Consider the following 19,320-nt stretch of genomic DNA (forward strand, 5'->3'; position numbering starts at 1 on the left):
TTTGCCTAACTTCAGTTATTAATGGATGGTAGGTTCCTTTCTTTACAACTTTTCTTTATAGTCAGAATATACTTATTCTGAAATATCCCCAAAAGTGTCTGTCACTGTCACTATTTATCTAACCCCTAGCCTACTATATCAATTAGATTCAGCTAGGTCAACTTTCATGCCATACATTTGCTTTTATTTAGGTTTAAAATCCTTGTCTTAGCCCAAAAGATTCTCCCTGTCAAAATGCAGGTAAAATTTAAATCATTGCAGCTACTGCTACCAGAGACCATGAATTAATCCTGTCATATTACAGAATACCAATACAATCTGCTTTTGTTGGTTGCGAAACATGCTACACTCTAAGAAACCATCTCATAGAAATTCTATGAATTCCTCGGCCTGGCCACTAACTGTAAAGTGCAAAGTCACCCATTATTATTGTCCCTATATCACAAACACCTAATATTTATTCTTATATTCCCCAACCCCAGTGGTTACTGTTAGGGGACTTGTAGAACGCTCCCACTATTGACTTCACTCCCCTATTTCTCATCAGCACCCAAACTGATTCTACATCCACAGCTGAACCCTACGGATTATTTACAATGGATTTTTAAAAATTACAATGCTACCCCTCTAGATCCCTATATTTTAAAATGTCATGTAGCCCTCAAAATTCAAATCCAAATCCTTGGTATACTGAAGCCATGTCATAATGGCTATCATATTTATTTGCTATTACCTGTATATGAATTGGCTAGATTATGAATGCTGCATGCAATTGTTATCTTTAGAACATCTAGCCTTGATTGCTGGTGTATTCCTAGCTTCTGTTCCACCCTCAGCCCCTTTCGGCTCCTCTGACCTTCATGTATGACTATTTCCTCTGACCTAATGCCTTCTTTGATATTTTTCATATCTGATCCCTTGTCTCTACTGAGTTTAAAATCCGCCCTTTCTCTAGTTTTATGCAGCTCACAAGAACACTGGTTCCAGCATGGTTCAAGTGTTGACCACCCCAACAGTACAGTCCCCCACTTCCCCCATACTGATGCCAGTGCCTCATGAATCAAAACCCATTCTATCCTTCCAATTTTTTTTTTGCTCAGCACAAATATGGATTTTTAATTAGACTGTGCAGAATTCATAACTTTTGGAGGTTTTGCTTTTCAATTTAGTGTCTAGCTCCTCAAACACTCCCATGCAGAACATCTTAGTTCAGTCTTTATTTGGGACTTAAGTGACCATAAATACTGGCATGTCCCCTCTCCCACTGAAAGTACCAGAAATGCAATGATATAACATCAGGAAAGAACTGATAGGTAGGGTGCCTTATCTCGAAGGCATCTAATGAAACCTTTAAAACTATTGAAAAAGGTTTTGTTAGGATGGGCACAAAAAGTATTTCTTCATGAAAGAAGAGCTTAGAGGACATCAATGTCCTCTTAAAAAAAAAAGAGAGAAAGGGTATTCAGGAGACAGATGCTAACCAAAATGTAAATGTTCTACAACAGGAACTATGTCACATTGACAGTGTAGATGCTTTTGTGGATGAAACTAGACATGCATAAGGAAATGGACATGTTTAAAATGTTACATTTAGACAGAGTGAACAGAGCATAAACAATGGCATGGACTGGTTGGGCTGAATGGCCTGTTTCTGCACAGTACATCACAATCCCAAAATAGTTAAATGGCCGTCCAAATTCAGGTTTTTCTAGAGAATAACACCTGTAATTGTAGTCATCAGGCCCTTCATTACCTGTTTCCTTCTGGGTTTCCAACTTAAAACAGATGATACAGATTTGTTTGTTCAAATTAAATATTTTGATATAATATTGCATCCGTCTGAGTTGCGTTTAAATTTGAGCACTTGCCCTGCATTTTCCATTACACTATTGATTGAATGATGTTGCAATGAATCACACTTCTATACAGAATTGTAGTAATGAGTGTTTTTTCCCCTTGAATTATTTTATCCATTTTACCATCCATCCCAGTCTCACTCCTTATTAAAATAATTCACTGTACACTGATCTGCTGACGTGTCAAAATGAAGCTTAGTGTCGTGTTCGTTTCCACACCCACAAAAGACAGAAATAACTCTTCAGGGGAGCTGAGGAACTTGCATATTTGCATAAACAAAGAATTACTGGTTCAGCTTGAAATACATTTCAAACAATTTTCTATTAGTCAACGTAATAAATGGTATATATCCTAGATTTTGGTAATGCTGCTCCTTCAAGGTAAACAATACCCTGCATTTTGATATGACTGTAAATTTTATTATTGATCGTTACATGTTAAAAATCACTACTAGCAATGCTGGAAAGCTATTTACACAAGAAATGACTATACTTGATGTACTGAAAATTGCTACAGCTTTTAAATCTAGCAAGGTAAAATCATGAATGTCATACTTATTATAAATTTTTTGAGCAAATATACAAGTTAAGACAACTATTGCTTTTTGACAATTATTTGGTTTCCTGATAATGACAGTTATTGTAAAATTCCCACATTGCAGAGATCTCCTTACATACAGCAAAGGTGTTACTTTGAAAAAGCAACTAATATCTTCATCATAAAACATATAGACTGAACTCAACATCAGCTAGCACAAATCAAACTAGAATTTGCCCAAGGAAGCTGCAAGCACAAACCTTAACCCTCTGTAGTATGGTAAGCTGGCACTCGAATGGAGGTGTTAATAGGCAAATAAAATTATCGACAAGAATACTGGTTAAAGAATGGAATCCTTCTGGTGAAATTTAAAGCAGTGACAAATATACAATGAAAGCAAAGTTGGACTTTGGTTTAAATTTGCACTCCAAACAAAAAAAAAATTATAAATCACTAACACAAATGCCATGATGAAGGGCATCCCTGAGCATATTTAGAAGTACAGGTGCATCATTGTTTAAAAAGAAAGAGATGACTGAATAATTACAGAGCAGACTGCCCAATACAGTGATGGGCAAATTTTTGGAAAAAATTCCAAACCTTTAGGAAGGTACTAATTAATCAACCTGCAAGTATGAAAGAAGAGTGATTGTGTCATAATAATGGTAAAATATAAACCATTAATTTCAAATTTCAAAATTGAGATTTTCATGGAATAAAATGATTTTTGTGGATGAAACACTGAATTAAGGTGGTTGCAGTTCTCATCTGTCCAGGTTGATTCGGGAAGAGGGGGGGGGGGGAAAAGAAGAGGGGGGGGGGGGAAAGAAGAGGGGGGGGGGGGGAAAGAAGAGGGGGGGGGGGGAAAGAAGAGGGGGGGGGGGAAAGAAGAGGGGGGGGGGGAGGAGGGAAGGGGGGAAAGGGAGAGGGAGAGGGAGAGGAAGAGGGGGGGGGGAAAGAGAAGAGGAAGAGGGGGGGGGGAAAAGGGGAAGAGGAAGAGGGGGGGGGGAGGGGGAGCGGGAGACTAAGCTGAAATCAATATTTCAAACAAAGCAAACTCAGTTAGGCCTGAAAAAAAAAAAGTCTTTTTAAATTTACCTTTCCAAAAGTTTCACATTGAGAAGAATGTCACACAGATTTTCAAGCTTTAAAAAAAAACTCCAGACACAGAAATACACAAATGAACGGTATTTCCATTAAAAAGCTTTTGAGCAGAAAACAAAATGCATACCTAACAACAGAACCTGGAAGCCTTGCACTCGGAGCAAATTACTGCGGATTCTGGGTTTGAGACTGAGTACGACACCTTCAAATTGCCAATTACATTGTCATCATGTCCTTTCTCCCCTACCTCCACTCCAGTGGGACTGCAAATTCTTTCAAGACTGACAGTTAGACACACCATTGTTCTGCCATTCTCATTCCCCCGAATCACAATCTGAGCCATCAACACCCTTTCTCCTCCAGCACTCCAACACCCTCCCTTCCCACTACTGCATCATAAATGCTGCCCCATCCACATTTCAGCTCTGATGAGCAGGCATCTAGATGCTAGCTTACTTTCTCTTCATGGATGTTGCCTAAACTGTGATTTGCAGCATTTATGTTTCCAGTTGTGTTCTTAATGTTTCCACCTCAATCTCTTAAAAGCTAGCACTAATAATAAAGCAAGTCAAAAAAGTGAATTCAAAGACCCTGCAAATCTTGCTAATGCGGAGAATACTTTACATAACTAAACAGACATGGTCTCAAGTTCTACTCTAAAAACTCAATCTTGAGGACTTATTCTTCATGCTTCCTTTGCACTAGTATTATGGACCAGGCCAGGCTTCTCAAACCATTAAAAGGAAGTAGCTCAGACCCTAAAAACTTTGCTAATTGTTTAAGCAGGTGTAACACGGTTATTCCAGGAGAGATACAGATGGTCAAATCACTTGTCATTAAATTCTCTGGTTTGTATAAAGCTAAAGATTACCAAATGAAACAAAACAAAAAAAATATAAAATAACTTAAATCTATTCAAAGAACCCTACAACTTATCCCAATTTAAATGATGCTTTTCCAAATTCCTGCAACAATCCCCATAAACACTCCAAAAAGGTAAAATCAAACAGAGTCTTACAAGAGAGATGGCAGAGATATTCAGCATGGAAGACCTTCTTCCATGCAGCCCTTTCTTGGACCAGCAGCCTCACTAATTGCCTGCTTTCAGTGAACAGCCAGATTGCTAAAAACCAAACTGAACCGTAGAGAGAAAAGCAGAGCTGGGAGAACTGGCCACTCCCCTTTGTACACATGTCTGTCTTTTTTTATATAAAAAAGAACTTGAAAGGCTTTTACTTGAGGTAGTATCTATTAGCTATAAATCAAATTGGCCTGAAAATCCTTCAAACTTCGACTTGTCAGAATCACTGCTTTTACAACCGCTGAAAAAAAGAGCCAAGGACAGCATAACCTTGTTAAAGGAGCAGCGTCACCACACGAGACACTTATTCTTTAGCTTTACTAGAAGAAAGTGAGGACTGCAGATGCTGGAGATCAGAGCTGAAAAGTGTGCTGCTGGAAAAAAGTGCAGGTCAGGCCCGGCAGCATCCCAGGAGAAGGAGAAATCGACTTTTCGGGCATCCTGAAGGGTTTATGCCCGAAACGTCGATTCTCCTGCTCCTGGGATGTTGCCTGACCTGCTGCATTTTTCCAGCGACATTTTTCAGTTCTTTAGCTTTACATTTGTTAGTGTGTTTGATGTCAAATTTTATTATCTCAGTTAAAATTTCACTCTCATTCAGAGAATCCTGTAATTGGCTGCTGAATTTTAACTAGTAGTGTTTTAACTGACATTCATATGATAAGAGCAAATTATTTGTTGCAATTGACCAAAAGCATAAAGAGGGGATACAATTAACCCCTCTTCACCACAAGGAGGGTTGAAGAAGTTAGGGCAGCACGGTGGCTCATTGGTTAGCACTGCTGCCTCACAGCACCAGGGACCCGGGTTAGATTCCAGCCTCAGGCGAATGTCTATGTAGCGTTTGCACATTCTCACCGTGTCTGCGTGGGTTTCCTTCCACAATCCAAAGATGTGCAGGTCAGGTGAACTGGCCATACTAAATTGCCCCATAGTGTTAGGTGCATTAGTCAGAGGGAGATGGGTCTGGGTGGGTTACTCGGAGGGTGGGTGTGGACTTGTTGGGCTGAAGGGCCTGTTCCCACACTGTAGGGAATCAAAAAAGCAGTCAGTCAATGCAGTTTATATGTCTTAGCAAGTTTTGAGAAGATTTGAGCTCAGGTTGAGGTTCTGAATGTAGGTTTGCTTGCTGAGTTGGAAGGTTCATTTTCAGACATTGAAGAGGTTACCTGATATGGTGACAGTGAGTCTCCAAACAAAGCACCCGCTTTATATTTGTGTTTTTGGGTTTCCTTGGGTTGGGGATGGTGATGTCATTTTCTGTTGTGATGTCATTTCCTATGGTGATGCCATTTTGTGTTCTTTATCTCAGGGGGTGGTATATGGGATCCAAGTCAATATATTTGTTGAGAGAGTTCTGGTTGGAATGAAGCAAACACTACATTGGACAAACAAGCAGAAAACTAGCCACCAGGATAAGTGAACATCAACTAGCCACAAGACAACATGACTCTGTCACTAGTATACTTACTTACAGATAAAGGAGGACACCACTTCAACTGGGACAACACATCCATCCTAGGACAAGCCAAACAAACAGACATGCACAAGAATTCTTAGAAACCTGGCATTCCAACCAGCACTCTAATCAACAAACACAGTTAGCTTAACATTTTCCCAATGTTAGAACCTACTATATTAAAAAAAAACAATTAGTAGAGGTAGACTGGTTTGCTGCAGAGTAATGCTAACAGTGTTCAATTTGTGTACGAGCTGAAGGACTCTTCTTCTCAACCTCTTCCCTCCAGCTGAAGTATGGTGACCTTCAGGTTAAACCACCACCAGTTCTCTCATGAGTGAGCAACCCAATGGTGCCTCTGGAGACTATGTCGAGTGTATCTTTACTTATCACAGCACAGCATTTAGAAATTCATAACAATCAAGGAGAGCTAGCATGGCTTTACAAAAGGAGAAATTATGCCTGACAAACATTTGCCAGAATTCTTCGAAGTATTAACAGACAGGATAGATAAAAGGCAAATAAGTGAATGTAATATTTGAGAATGTAGTTTTTTTGAGAAGGCATTTGATAAAGGCACTACACATTAGGCTCCTTAAATTAGACAAACCATGGCGTTGGGAGGCAGTATATCAGCATGGATAAAGGATTGGCCAACTCATAAGACAGGGTTGGGATGACATTTTCAGGATTGCAACCTGCAACTACTGGAGTGCCAGAGATCAATGCAAATATAGATCAGGGGTTAGATGCTGAAAAGGTAAATGCAGGTACAAAAATAGATGGAAAGGTATTCCTGATGAAGGGCTTTTTCCCAAAACATTGATTTTCCTGCTCCTCGCATGCTGCCTGACCTGTTCTTTTCCAGCACCACTGTGGTCTTAACTCCGGTTTCCAGCATCTGCAGTCCTCACTTGTGCCAAGTAGCAAGAATGATCCAGTGTTTGCAGAGGCAGAGGACAGGTTAAGTCAGTGAGTGACAGAAATACAATACAACGGAGGTGAAAGGTAGAGGTCATGCACTTTGGCATAAACAATACACAAACTCAATTTTTACGTACAGAAAATTATAGAGCAGGGGGAATTTGGGTCCTCGACAAAGATGCTAGCTTTTTGTGATTCAATGTTCAGTGGGTAATAGAGAAGGCAAACAAAAGTGGTCTCTATTTCAAAACGGAATGGCATTTGAACATAAATTTTGCTAAAACTAAAAAGGCAGGAGTCTGAGTACAGACCAAGAGATGTACAGCACAGAAACAGACCCTTCAGTCCAACTTATCCCCACCAACCAGATATCTTAAATTCATTTAGTCCCATTTGCCAGCATTTGATACGAAACCTTTCCTGCTCATATACCTGTCCAGATGCCTTTTAATTGTCATAATTGTACCAGCAACCACCATTTCTTCCGGCAGCTCATTCTATACATACTCCATCCTATGTGAAAAAAAGTTACCCCCGAAATCCCTTTTTAATCTTTTCTCCTCACACCTCAAACCTATGCACCCTACCTTTGGACTCCCTCATCTTGGCAACAAACAAAAAATTTTTGTCTATTTACCCTATATCCATGCCCCTCATGATATTTTAAAACCTCTATATGGTCAACCCTACAGCCTCTGACAGTCCAAGGAAAACTGCCCCAGCCTTTTCAACCTCTCCTTCTAACTCAAATCCTCCAAACCCTGGCAAAATCCTTGTAAATCTTTTCTAAACTCTTTCAAGTTTAACATCTTTCCAATAGCACAGATATCAGATCTGAATGCAGTAGCCCAAAAGTGGCCTAACCAATACTTTTTACAGCTGCAACATGACCTTCCCAACTCCTATACTCAATGCTCTGACCAATAAAGGCAAGCATACCAAAGGTCGTCTTCCTTTCTGTGTCTACATGCAACTCCACTTTTGAGGATCTATGAACCTAAACTCCAAGGTTTCTTTGTTCAGCAACACTCCCCAGGACCTACCCTGATTTACCTTTCCAAAATGAAGCACCTCACATTTATCTAAATCAAACTCCATCTGACACTCCTCGGCTCATCCGTCCATCAAGTCAAGATCCTGTTGTACTCTGAGGTAACCTTCTTTGCTGTCTACTACACATTAGAATGTAACAAAATGAGAGGTGACCTTATTTGAAATGTACAAGATTGAGGGAGGATTTGCCAGGGTAGAACAAAAAAGGTTATTTCCCTTTATGGGAGTCTAGGATCAGAGGACATAATGCAGTACAACGAAACAATTCCCTGAATTTCTCTTTGAAATATGTCAGCATTAAGAGTAGTCATTGGAAAGAGATTACTATCAAAGTGGTGGTAACGTGTCTATCAGGGTAAATCACGCTTCAGTCATAACAGTACAAATGAAAATAAGTAGAAAGAAAAAAAAAGCAGTCTTTCACTCTGGATCCCAGTACTTCAGGGAACATTCTGCCCTCTGTTCCCAAAAACAGACTGATTCTCAACCCATCAGTCTGTTCAGTCACAAAGCAAATGCCAGTTAACTGTTACATAGATGTCATCTTCAAAATGAGAGTCAGTTAATGAAGTTTAAACTAACCTCAACAAAAAAAAACACCATCCTGTCTTTGAAGTGGGCACTCAACAGCCTTTGGGATGCACCCACTAAGTTCCACAATTTTGGATCATAACCTCCGATTTGATTCAGTAAAATCTTTTACCCATCTGATTTCTTTCCTTTCTTCTTTGGCTGTTTTCTGGCCGCCACAATGGCAGGGTTATTTTTGTTGCCCACGTGACCACAGGGTGCACAGTGGCTCAGTGGTTAGCATTGCTGCCTCAAAGCACCACGGAACGGTGTTAGATTCCAGCCTCAGGCGAATATGCGGAGTTGGCACATTCTCCCCATGTCTGCGTGGGTTTCCTCCCACAATCCAAAGATGTGCAGGTTGGGCAATTTAGTATGGACAGTTCACCTATATAGTGTTAAGGGGTATGCAGGTTAGATGCATTATTCAGAGGTAAATGTAGGGTTTAGGTGGGTTAATCTTCAGAGGGTCAGTATGGACTTGTTGGGCCAAATGGCCTGTTATTTCCGCACTGTAGGGATTCTACACATGCCAAGCAGCGTGCAGTGGGGACCACGTGAAGGACAGCCAAACAATGAGTCAATGGTTGCCTGCATAAATTTCAATTTTTGCATGTGCAAATACATCCTGTCACTGTGGTACGATGCTAGTGACATCTGTGTATGTAGACTGTAAAGGTTATTTTGTTGTTAGCAACACTATTTCATTTCTTGTATTCAGACAGACTCAGTTATTCACACCTCTAGATATTGTAGATTTTTTAAAAGCCAAAAAAAAACTTTACCTATTACCATCCCCTTTGGCCTATCAGCATTTTACCGTCTTGTCATCTAATCTCTCCTGCCTGACACTGCATCTTCAATCCATCTCTCCTCAGTTCTGAGGAATGTTGTTCTATTGAAACAGTTTCTTTCACTCTTCCAATGTGTCCTGTTTTTCCTTGGTTACTGAAATAATTTAATTTTTAATATATTTGTTCACAGGATATGGGCAGCCTTGGCTTGGTCAGCATTTATTACACACCCCTAAATTTCTTCTTCAAAAAAGTACTAATGAGCTGCTTTCCAGAACTGCTGTTACAATCCTAGTCATATAGTGCATCCACATTGTTGTTAGGAAGGAAGTTCCAGGATTTTAATCAAGTGAGAGCGAAGGAACAACAGAGAACAACCTCAGCTGTCCGAACGTCAGTTATCTGAATTTCAGATTATCCGAACAAGATCAAGGTCCCGTAAAAACATTGTCCAAACAATATACTCCCCGCCCATCTTGTTTAGATAATAGAGGTTGTTCTGTATTGCAAGTCAGGGCAGGATGCGGTTTGGCGGGGTACAGCGTGGTGTTTGATGCATCTATACACATGCTCTTCATGGTATTAGAGTTCACAGGCTTAGAAGATGCTTTCCAAAAAAAAAAAGTCTTTGGTGAGTTGTATAGTGCATCTTACAACACACCACTCCCTTCGTGCAGTAGTGGTGGATGGGGTGCAAAGTTAAGCAGCTGCTCTGTCCTGGATTGAGTCAAGCTTCTCAAGTGCTGGTGCAACTGCACCCAATCAGCAAAGGAGAGTCAGGAAGGTTACTTTGATTTAGGCAGCCTCACTGTTACAAGATGGTGCTCCTTCATTAAAAATTCAGAACAGAAAAGTTGTTTTAAAAACTAAGAGCTAAATTTTTGTTCCTCCTGACTCATGAATCCAGAACTGTGCGACAATTAGAAATACATACAATGGCGAGAAATGAAGATTATTCACCACCTTCATATTATGCCCCCTCCATTGCAAGCTTTGAAAAAACCCTTCAATTAATACCTGCTCAACAGTGTAGGATGGAATTTGGAACTAAGTCAAACAATCAAGTACTTCATAAACTTCAGAAATCATGGGGTATCTTCACTTTGTGACACAATGGTAATTACATTTCAACATACTTCAATGGCTTTAAAGCACTTTGACATTTTGTACACATAAATTGTACTTTTTAAACGGAAGTCTGTTTCACAGCTCGAAGTGAAATAGTTTGATGTTCCCCTCGCCCCAGCATACAACGAGAAACTAAAATCAACTATGAACGGAGTAAAAATAGTTGCTCCATTCATAATCAACTGTCACACTTTTTGACCCAAGTTGGGCCTTTTCACAAATTATTATTTTTCCCCCTCCAAAAAATGTCCACCATTGAAGTCCACAGTAAAACATTTTGCTACTTATGACATTCAAACTATTGTCATAACCTTTCACTACAAATTTAAGAAAACAGGAGTGATCAGATATAGTAAAAAGTATGTTTAAATTCAAGTGAAAATATTACATTATAAAAAGTGACATTTTATGGAAATTGAGAACCTCATTATGGATTTTATAGTAACACACATCCTGTATTAGTACAACTACCATTCACTCTTTCCTAGAAATTTGAAGATTCACAAAAAAAAACTTACACTCCGAAGGTAGTCAAATATTCAACAGAAAGAACCAGGTTAAAGTTTTTCAGCAGCTTTTACTTTGTGCTGTACTTTAAAGAAACATTTACGATTAAAAAAAGTATGACAAACAGTGGAACTGGAAACCAGGCCTCAAATTTAATACAAATCAACTTTTTTAAAAAAAAGCAGTTCTCATTAGCTAAGTTCCAAAAATGCAAAAATCATCAACTGCAGTTTCCCACTACCAGATTTGCAAAATCAACATAACTCATTGCACCTGTCCTTTCACAATAGCCAATATCGGAATGGTCCGAGGACACGTTTCATCAATGTACTGCAAAAGCCAAATTATTAGTTTGCATATTATAGCAAGATAATGCACAGCCAATAATTACATTCATTCTATAGTGTAGACAGAGGAGAAACCAATTTGAATGGAATGACAGGAGCAGTCCAAAGCAATGAACTGCAGGTACTTTTAAAGTTAGCAAGTAATATATCAAGTTATTTTGTGTGGTTAACTTGAAAAGAACACAAAGTATAGTGGTCTTCAATAGGAAATATTATCTATATAGAACTTTACATTACATTTAAATGTAGACTGAAAACATTGATACAGCGAGGTGTATGACCCAGTAAATGAAGCCTCATGTTTTACCAACATCATGGAGTGAATGAAAGGTCATTTGAGAAAAGCAAAATTTTGTTTAGTATTCATCCAATACAGTTGCATTTCCACACAAAAACAATAGCATGTTGCAATTTGTAGCTCTGGGCTAATCAAAGCACCAATTATATTCTATGAAGCCATTACACAGTCAGTGCTATCACCGAAAGGCACTGCTGCCGAGGAAAAACAATTGTTCAAGGCTAGCCAGTTGAAAATTACAATTCTGAATTTCTATGTAGCAAAATCCAATCAATTTCACTAAATTAATGAACTCCTGCAATTTGTTTTTAACAAATACCATGCAATGCTTTTGTACTTCCAGCATGACTAAGACATTTGTACATTTATGAAACAATCTTCAGGCTAAATGCCAGTAAAGTAGCAGAAGGGCATAATAAATATTTTTTTAAAAAAGTCAAATATAATGCAAAATTAGTTCATAAATGATTTTGTTACATCAAGATTACCTACATCAGTTCATATGATATAGCTTACAGCAGCCACTCCAGTAATTTGATACAATACCTTTTGGCTGTCTTGAATATCTAGCTCTTTTGAGTTCGTCATCTTCATTAATAGTGAATAAACCATGGAGCTTTGACTTTGCAGTAGTCTTTTTCAACCTCTGTTTTCTGGCAGTGGTTGAGCTGGGCATGCTGCTACAACAGTCTTTGCCACAGAATTACTGTTGCCACTGATCCAGCAGCCTGGTGAAATAGATTTAAAAACCTCCAAAAATCTCCATTCTTCTGTGCATTTCAAACAGATTTGTTTTGGATGAATAACAGCTAACAAATTCCGAACATCCGTGCAGCATTTGGGAGCCTACAGCTCCTCACCTTCCATGTCCTAATTAAAACATTGCTTTAGCAGGGTTACCTCTTCTGACCTGCAGCAAGTGCTCACAAATAGATCCTGGTGCACGTCTTTCTCCTTCCTGCAGAACCACTTATGACTTGCTCAGGGAAAAAAAAACATGCATAAAAAGCCTCTAAATAAATAAAGAACCATCTATTAAAATGGTTGCCACAACAACAGTGACATACACAAATGTAATGGAGCTATAAATGTCTCTTCAGCTGGATATCACAGAATACTGGAATGCTCCTGCATCACTTTCAACCAATTCAGGAACTGATACTATCAAATTAACAGTATTGCCTTCCCCTCAGCTGTGGTTGGTACAGAATGGAATGATGCTGCATAAACAGCTGACTGCCGGACAGAGACAGAAGCCTAACATTGAAGGCTCTAGCTACAAACCAGAGAGCATAGGTTTAAAAACAAATCAAAGAAAGTAGAATATTGTTTAAAATATTAGCTCAGAGATACGACCAAGCAACAGCATGCATGATTAAATAAATGATGCCTACAATTTTATTTTTAGTTATTCTAAAAATCAACCAGTAATCAAATATTTAAAACTAATTTTTCAAAACAGACACATTATCAGGAACACAACACGTTTCAACTAAAACTTCAGGTTTTATTTAAGCTTTCATTCATACCTTCTGACAACTAAGAGCTACAACAGATCTAGTTTCTTTGCCCTAATTTAGAAAGATGCAAACCTTTCAACTGTGTAGCTTAATTAAAAAAGCAGGGAACTAATCAATAACTGGGTGCACTGGAAAATTTCTAGAAGTCTGCATATCTAAACATTCCAGCATGTTCTCAGTGTGGGGTTGCTCAGGTGAAATGTTATTGAGGCTCAGCATGGTGTTAACTTTTGAGAGCAAAAAATTCCAGCATGATAATATAGGGTGACAATTTTAAAATTCAGTACTAAAATGTATTAGTCAAAATTAAGAAGCTATGTCTAGGGAAGGGGGGGGGGGGGGGGTGAGAAAGAGGAGAAAGAGAGAATGTTATTACTTACTGACCCAGAGAAAACTAAAATGTAAGATCCAACACAAACATGTATGAAGTTTAAAAGAGTACATCTGGAATAAAGAGTAAAATTAAGAACTGGCTATTTCAAAATTTAAAGAATCCCTAAGATGTTAAGTTTCAACCAGAGACCACACTATAATTGCTTGTTGAGCATGCTCAACAGCAAGAAAAATCTGCAGATGTTTTGGAACTTGCACTGAAAAGACAACCCATCTTGGGTATTCAAGAGCCTTCAATCCCATCAAGTTTTTCAATGCTTTTGTTTGCTTACTAATTTCTTTCAATTCCTCCTTTACAGTAGACCCTTGGTTCCAATGCACCAAGTCAGATGTACAGCACAGAATCAGACCCTTCGCTCCAACATGAACAAGCAGACTGGATATCCTAACCTCAGCTAGTTCCTTTGGCCTAATCTGAAATGGTTGAGAGAAAATGTGTTTTTGAGAACGCTCTCATCCACCCATTTCATGCAGTCATATGGTTTTTGTCTATTATGTTCTTTTATGATACAGTACAGACATTTCATTCCTTGTTGCTCTGCCTTTTGAACCTGCTCATGTAAAAGACTTATTTTAAATGGAAAAGAATATTACAGCAAAAGGACAAAGAGACATTGCTGCCTTATTAAAAAAAATCACTGCTTGACTTGAAGTGTGAGATGCTGCTTGTTGAGCTGGAGAGGGTGTGGATAAAATGAGATTCAGCCAGTAACAGGTTGCTGACTGGTTTGTTGTGCTGTGACTAGTTGTAGATGCGAAAGCCCATCAGCCTGACAACAACTTTCTGGTTGGGTAGCTGATGTGAATGATTTTGGCAGAAACCATCAGACTATGCAAAAGACAGGTAGTGTCATTTTTTTGTCCAGTAAAATACCCAGAACATGAGGTCAGTTTATTTTTCATCAATTACTAAAAACTGTGGCCTTTAACTAGTAACTAAGACTTAGCAGTTAGTGAATCAATTACTTGTACCTCTTACGAAGAGAAGAAAACTTGGAGAGAGAAAGAGGTCAAAAAACAAAGTCCTGGCAAGCAGAAAGATCTCACTGAAACTTGTGGACTGGGCCCATTGAACCACTCCACCAATTTCTGTCAGTGCTTTTCTAGAGGGTCTTTATGAGGGATCTCAAGATTTAAATAGTCAAGTTATAGGTCAACAATGCCAATATAGCTATTTATTGGCATTGATTTGTGTGGAAAGTGCACGCACGTTCAGCTACTGACAGAGGATATCGCAGCACTGATGAAAGAACTCTAGGACCTTCAGCTCATCCGAGAGAACGAGATCTTTCTGGACAAGACCTTCAGCGAGGCTATTTCACCAACCATACCAGAAAAAAAGAGCAGACGATGAGGAAGGCAGAGAGGAGACAGGTGCAAGAGACCCCAGGAGAAGTACCTGTCAGGAACAAGTTGAATCTTTTGGAAACAGTAGAGACAGACAACACTGCCAGTCTGCGAGGCGGCCAGGTCTGTCAATTAAAAGTTGTCGTGGAGGCAGAGCGGAAGAGTCGGACATCGCACAGAGCCATGGTAACAGGGAACTCCATAGTGAGAGGAATTGACCGGGGTTTTTGTGGCAGCAGGTGGGACTTTAGGATGGTGTGTTGCCTTCCTGGTGCCAGAGTTAAATACACAGACCGAGTGCAGGATATCCTCAAGGATGAAGGTGAAGAGCCAGAGGTGGTGGTCCATGTCAGCAAAAACGATGTTGGGAAGAGGAGGAGGAACATACTACAGCAAGACTTTGGACAACTAGGAAGAAGGCTGAAAAGCAGGACGTCCAGGGTGGTTATCTCTGGTTTGCTTCCAGTTCCTCGGGCTGGTGAGGCCAGAAACAGGGAGATAATGGACTTGAACATGTGGCTGGGGAACTGGTGCAGGAAGCAAGGATTTAAATTCTTGGATCACTGGGGTATGTTTTGTGGTAAGCATAAATTCTACAAGAGAGACGGTTTGCATCTTAATAGGTTAGGGACCAGTATGCTGGCAGACAGGTTTGCTACTGCAACACAGCTATGTTTAAACTAAGTAGCTCGGGGGGGGGGGGGGGGGGGGGGAAGAGAAGAGAAGAGAAGTGGGGAGAAGAGGGGACAAACTGGATGTTTAAGAAGGAAATCGAAGGGAAAGTTAGAACAAGGGAAGTCAAGAAAGACAACTATCAATGAGGCAGAAAACTCAAAGGGATCATGCTGTAAGGTTGAGTGAAATAGGAGGAGTTGATGGGAAGGGTGAGGGCAGTAACAAATTAAAAATACTATACATGAATGCACGAAGCATTAGAAATAAGATGGATGAGCTGGAGGCTCTTTTGGAAATTGGCAGATACGATATTGTGGGGATAACTGAGACGTGGCTTCAAGTGGACAGGGCCTGGGAAATGATTATTCAAGGCTAGACGTGCTTTCATAAGGACAGACTGACGGGCAGAGGGGGTGGGGTGGCCATGTTGGTAAGGGATGATATTCAGTCGCTTGCGCGGGGTGGACCTAGAATCAGGGGATGTAGAGTCAGTGTGGATAGAGCTGAGAAATTCCAAGGGTAAAAAAAAAGACCCTCTTGGGAGTTATCTACAGGCCCCCAAACAGTAGTCTGGATCCCAACTCAGGCGACTGACTGTGTGGAGTTTGCACGTTCTCCCAGTGTCTGCGTGGGTTTCCTCCCACAGTCCAAAGATGTGCAAGTTAGGTGAATTGGCCATGCTAAATTGCCTGTAGTGTTAGGCAAGGGGTAAATGTAGGGGTATGGGTGGGTTGCACTTCGGCGGGTCGGTGTGGACTGGTTGGGCCGAAGGGCCTGCCTCCACACTAAGTAATCTAATCTAATGTCGGCTGTAAATTGAATCAGGAGCTGAAATTGGCCTGTCGCAAAGATGTTATTACAGTCGTTATAGGGGATTTCAACATGCAGGTAGACTGGGAGAATCAGGATGGTATTGGACCTCAAGAAAGAGACTTTGTGGAATGCCTCAGGAGATGGATTCTTACAACAGCTCGTGCTGGAGACTACCAGGGAGAAGGCAATTCTGGATCTGGTATTGTGCGACAAACCAGAATTGATCAGGGACCTCCAAGTGAAAGAACCATTGGGACGTAGTGACCATAATACAATAAGCTTCAATCTGCAATTTGAGAGGGAGAGGGTACAATCGGAAGTGACATATTTCTGTTGAATAAAGAGAACTCTGGAGCTATGAGGGAAGAGCTGGCCAAAGTTCAATGGTGCAATACCTTAGCAGGGATGACAGTGGACGAACAATGGCAGATATTTCTGTGTATAATGCAGCAGTTGCAGGATCAGTTCATTCCAAAAAAAGGAATGAAAGATCCTAGGAGGAGGCATGGGTGGCTGTGGCTGACGAGGGAAGTTAAGAAACAAAGTTAAAAGAGAAAAAGTATAACATAGCAAAGATAAGTGGGAAAACAGAGGACTGGGAAGCTTTTAAACAGCAGAGGATTACTAAGAATGAAATAATCAGAAAAAATGAGGTTCGAAGGTAAACTGGCCAAAAACATAAGAGGATAGTAAAAGCTTTTTTAGGTATGTGAACGGCAACAAAATGGTGAAGACTAAAATTGGGCCGTTGAAGACAGAAACTGGGGAATATATTACGGGGAAAAGAAATGGCAGAAGAATTGAATTGGTACTTCAGATCTGTGTTCACTGAGGAAGACACAAGCAATCTCCCTGAAGTAACAGTGGCTGAAGGACCTGAACTGAAGGGAATTTATATTTGCCAGGAATTGGTGTTGGAGAGACTGTTAGGTCTGAAGGTTGATAAGTCCCTGGGGCCTGATGGTCTACACCCAGGGTACTGAAGGAAGTGGCTCGAGTAATCGTGGATACGTCGGTAATTATTTTCCAGCGTTCGATAGATTCGGGATCAGTTCCTGTGAATTGGAGGGTGGCTAATGTTATACCACATTTTAAGAAAGGTGGGAGAGAGAAAACAGGAAATTATAGACTAGTTAGTCTGACCTCAGTGGTGGGAAAGATGCTGGAGTCTATTATAAAAGGATGAAATTATGACATCTGGATAGTAGTAACAGGATAGGTCAGAGTCAGCATGGATTTATGAAGGGGAAAATCATGCTTGACTAATCTTCTGGAATTTGAGGATGTAACTGTGAAGATGGACAAGGGATATCCAGTAGATGTAGTGTACCTGGACTTTCAGAAAGCTTTTGATAAAGTCCCACATAGGGACGTTAGTGAGCAGAATGAGGGGGCATGGTATTTGGGGCAAAGTACTAACTTGGATTGAAAGTTGGTTGGCTGATAGGAAACAAAGAGTAATGATAAACGGCTCCATTTCGGAATGGCAGGCAGTGACCAGTGGGGTACCGAAGGGATCAGTGCTGGGACCGCAGCTTTTTACAATATATATTAATGATATAGAAGATGGTATTAGTAATAACATTAGCAAATTTGCTGATGATACTAAGCTGGGTGGCAGGGTGAAATGTGGTGACGATGTTAGGAGATTACGGGTGACCTGGACAGGTTAGGTGAATGGGCAGATGCATGGCAGATGCAGTTTAATGTGAATAAATTATCCACTTTGGTGGCAAGAACAAGGCGGCAGATTACTACCTAAATGGAATCAATTTAGGTAAAGGGGCAGTAGAGAGAGATCTGGGTGTTCTTGTACACCAGTCAATGAAGGTAAGCATGCAGGTACAGCAGGTAGTGAAGGCAGCTAATAGCATACCAGCCTTCATAACAAGAGGGATTGAGTATAGAAGCAAAGAGGTGCTTCTGCAGCTGTACAGGGCCCTGGTGAGACCACACCTGGAGTACTGTGTGCAGTTCTTGTCTCCAAATTTGAGGAAAGACATTCTGGCTATTGAGGGAGTGCAGCGTAGGTTCACGAGGTCAATTCCTGGAATGGCAGGACTACCTTACGCTTGAAGACTGGAGCAAGTGGGCTTGTTTACCCTTGAGTTTAGAAGACTGAGAGGGGATCTGATTGAGACATAAGATTATTAAAGGATGGGACACTGTGGAGGCAGGAAACATGTTTCCGCTGATGGGCGAGTGCCGAACCAGAGGACACAGCTTAAAAATACGGGGTGGACCATTGAGGACAGATGAGGAGAAACTTCTTCACCCAGGGAGTGGTGGCTGTGTGAAATGCTCTGCCCCAGAGTGCAGTGGAGGCCCAGTCTCTGGATTCATTGAAGAAAGAGTTGGATAGAGCTCTCAAGGATAGTGGAATCAAGGATTATGGAGATAAGGCAGGAACAGGATACTGATTAAGGATGATCAGTCATAATCATATTGAATGGTGGTGTAGGCTTGAAGGGCAGAATGGCCTACTCCTGCACCTATTGTCTATGGTCTATTGTCTATTAAGACTAGTTAAGTACAGAAACCTGGTCTGTGTCTTCTGTTAACCTGGGTCGACCAGACAGCTAATCTGAGGACAGAAACAGAAAATGATGGAAAAACTCAGGAGGTCTGGCAGCATCTGTAGAAAGAAAGCAAAGTTAACATTTAACCCTTCTTCAGATTGTAGTTTGGGGACTTTGCTACAACTCAGAACAACTCAACTTCCAGCTACCCCAGTGGGGTGCAATTAAACAAACTTGCTGTCTTTGTTCTGCAAATCTTTCCAGTGATTGGACTTTCTACAAAACCTGCAATTTGATCCATTTGCAGGACATTTCCTTCTATAAACTCCAGTCATTTGCAGTTCCTGCACATCATTTTTATTGTGATTTCTCTGCCTCAACTCTGCTGCCTGTC

General features: G+C 40.4%; 1 protein-coding gene across 6 annotated transcripts in view; it reads right to left on the reverse strand.

The window, feature by feature from the left end:
- Positions 1-19,320, reverse strand: part of map7b (microtubule-associated protein 7b) — a 147,789-nt gene that overhangs the window by 109,129 nt on the left and 19,340 nt on the right. For 2 of the 6 annotated variants that reach the window (XM_072554355.1, XM_072554343.1), the window contains exon 1: positions 12,206-12,743. The exons of 3 other annotated variants lie outside the window; for them this stretch is intronic. In XM_072554355.1, coding sequence (XP_072410456.1) covers positions 12,206-12,335 — 130 coding nt within the window. In that variant the 5' untranslated portion in view covers positions 12,336-12,743. Of the gene's footprint in view, positions 1-12,205; positions 12,744-19,320 lie in introns of those variants that run through there. One more of the 6 variants, XM_072554367.1, reaches the window with a different exon arrangement.

Source organism: Chiloscyllium punctatum, chromosome 3 (genome assembly GCF_047496795.1).
Source record: "Chiloscyllium punctatum isolate Juve2018m chromosome 3, sChiPun1.3, whole genome shotgun sequence".
In the NCBI taxonomy this organism is placed as follows: Eukaryota; Metazoa; Chordata; class Chondrichthyes; order Orectolobiformes; family Hemiscylliidae; genus Chiloscyllium; species Chiloscyllium punctatum.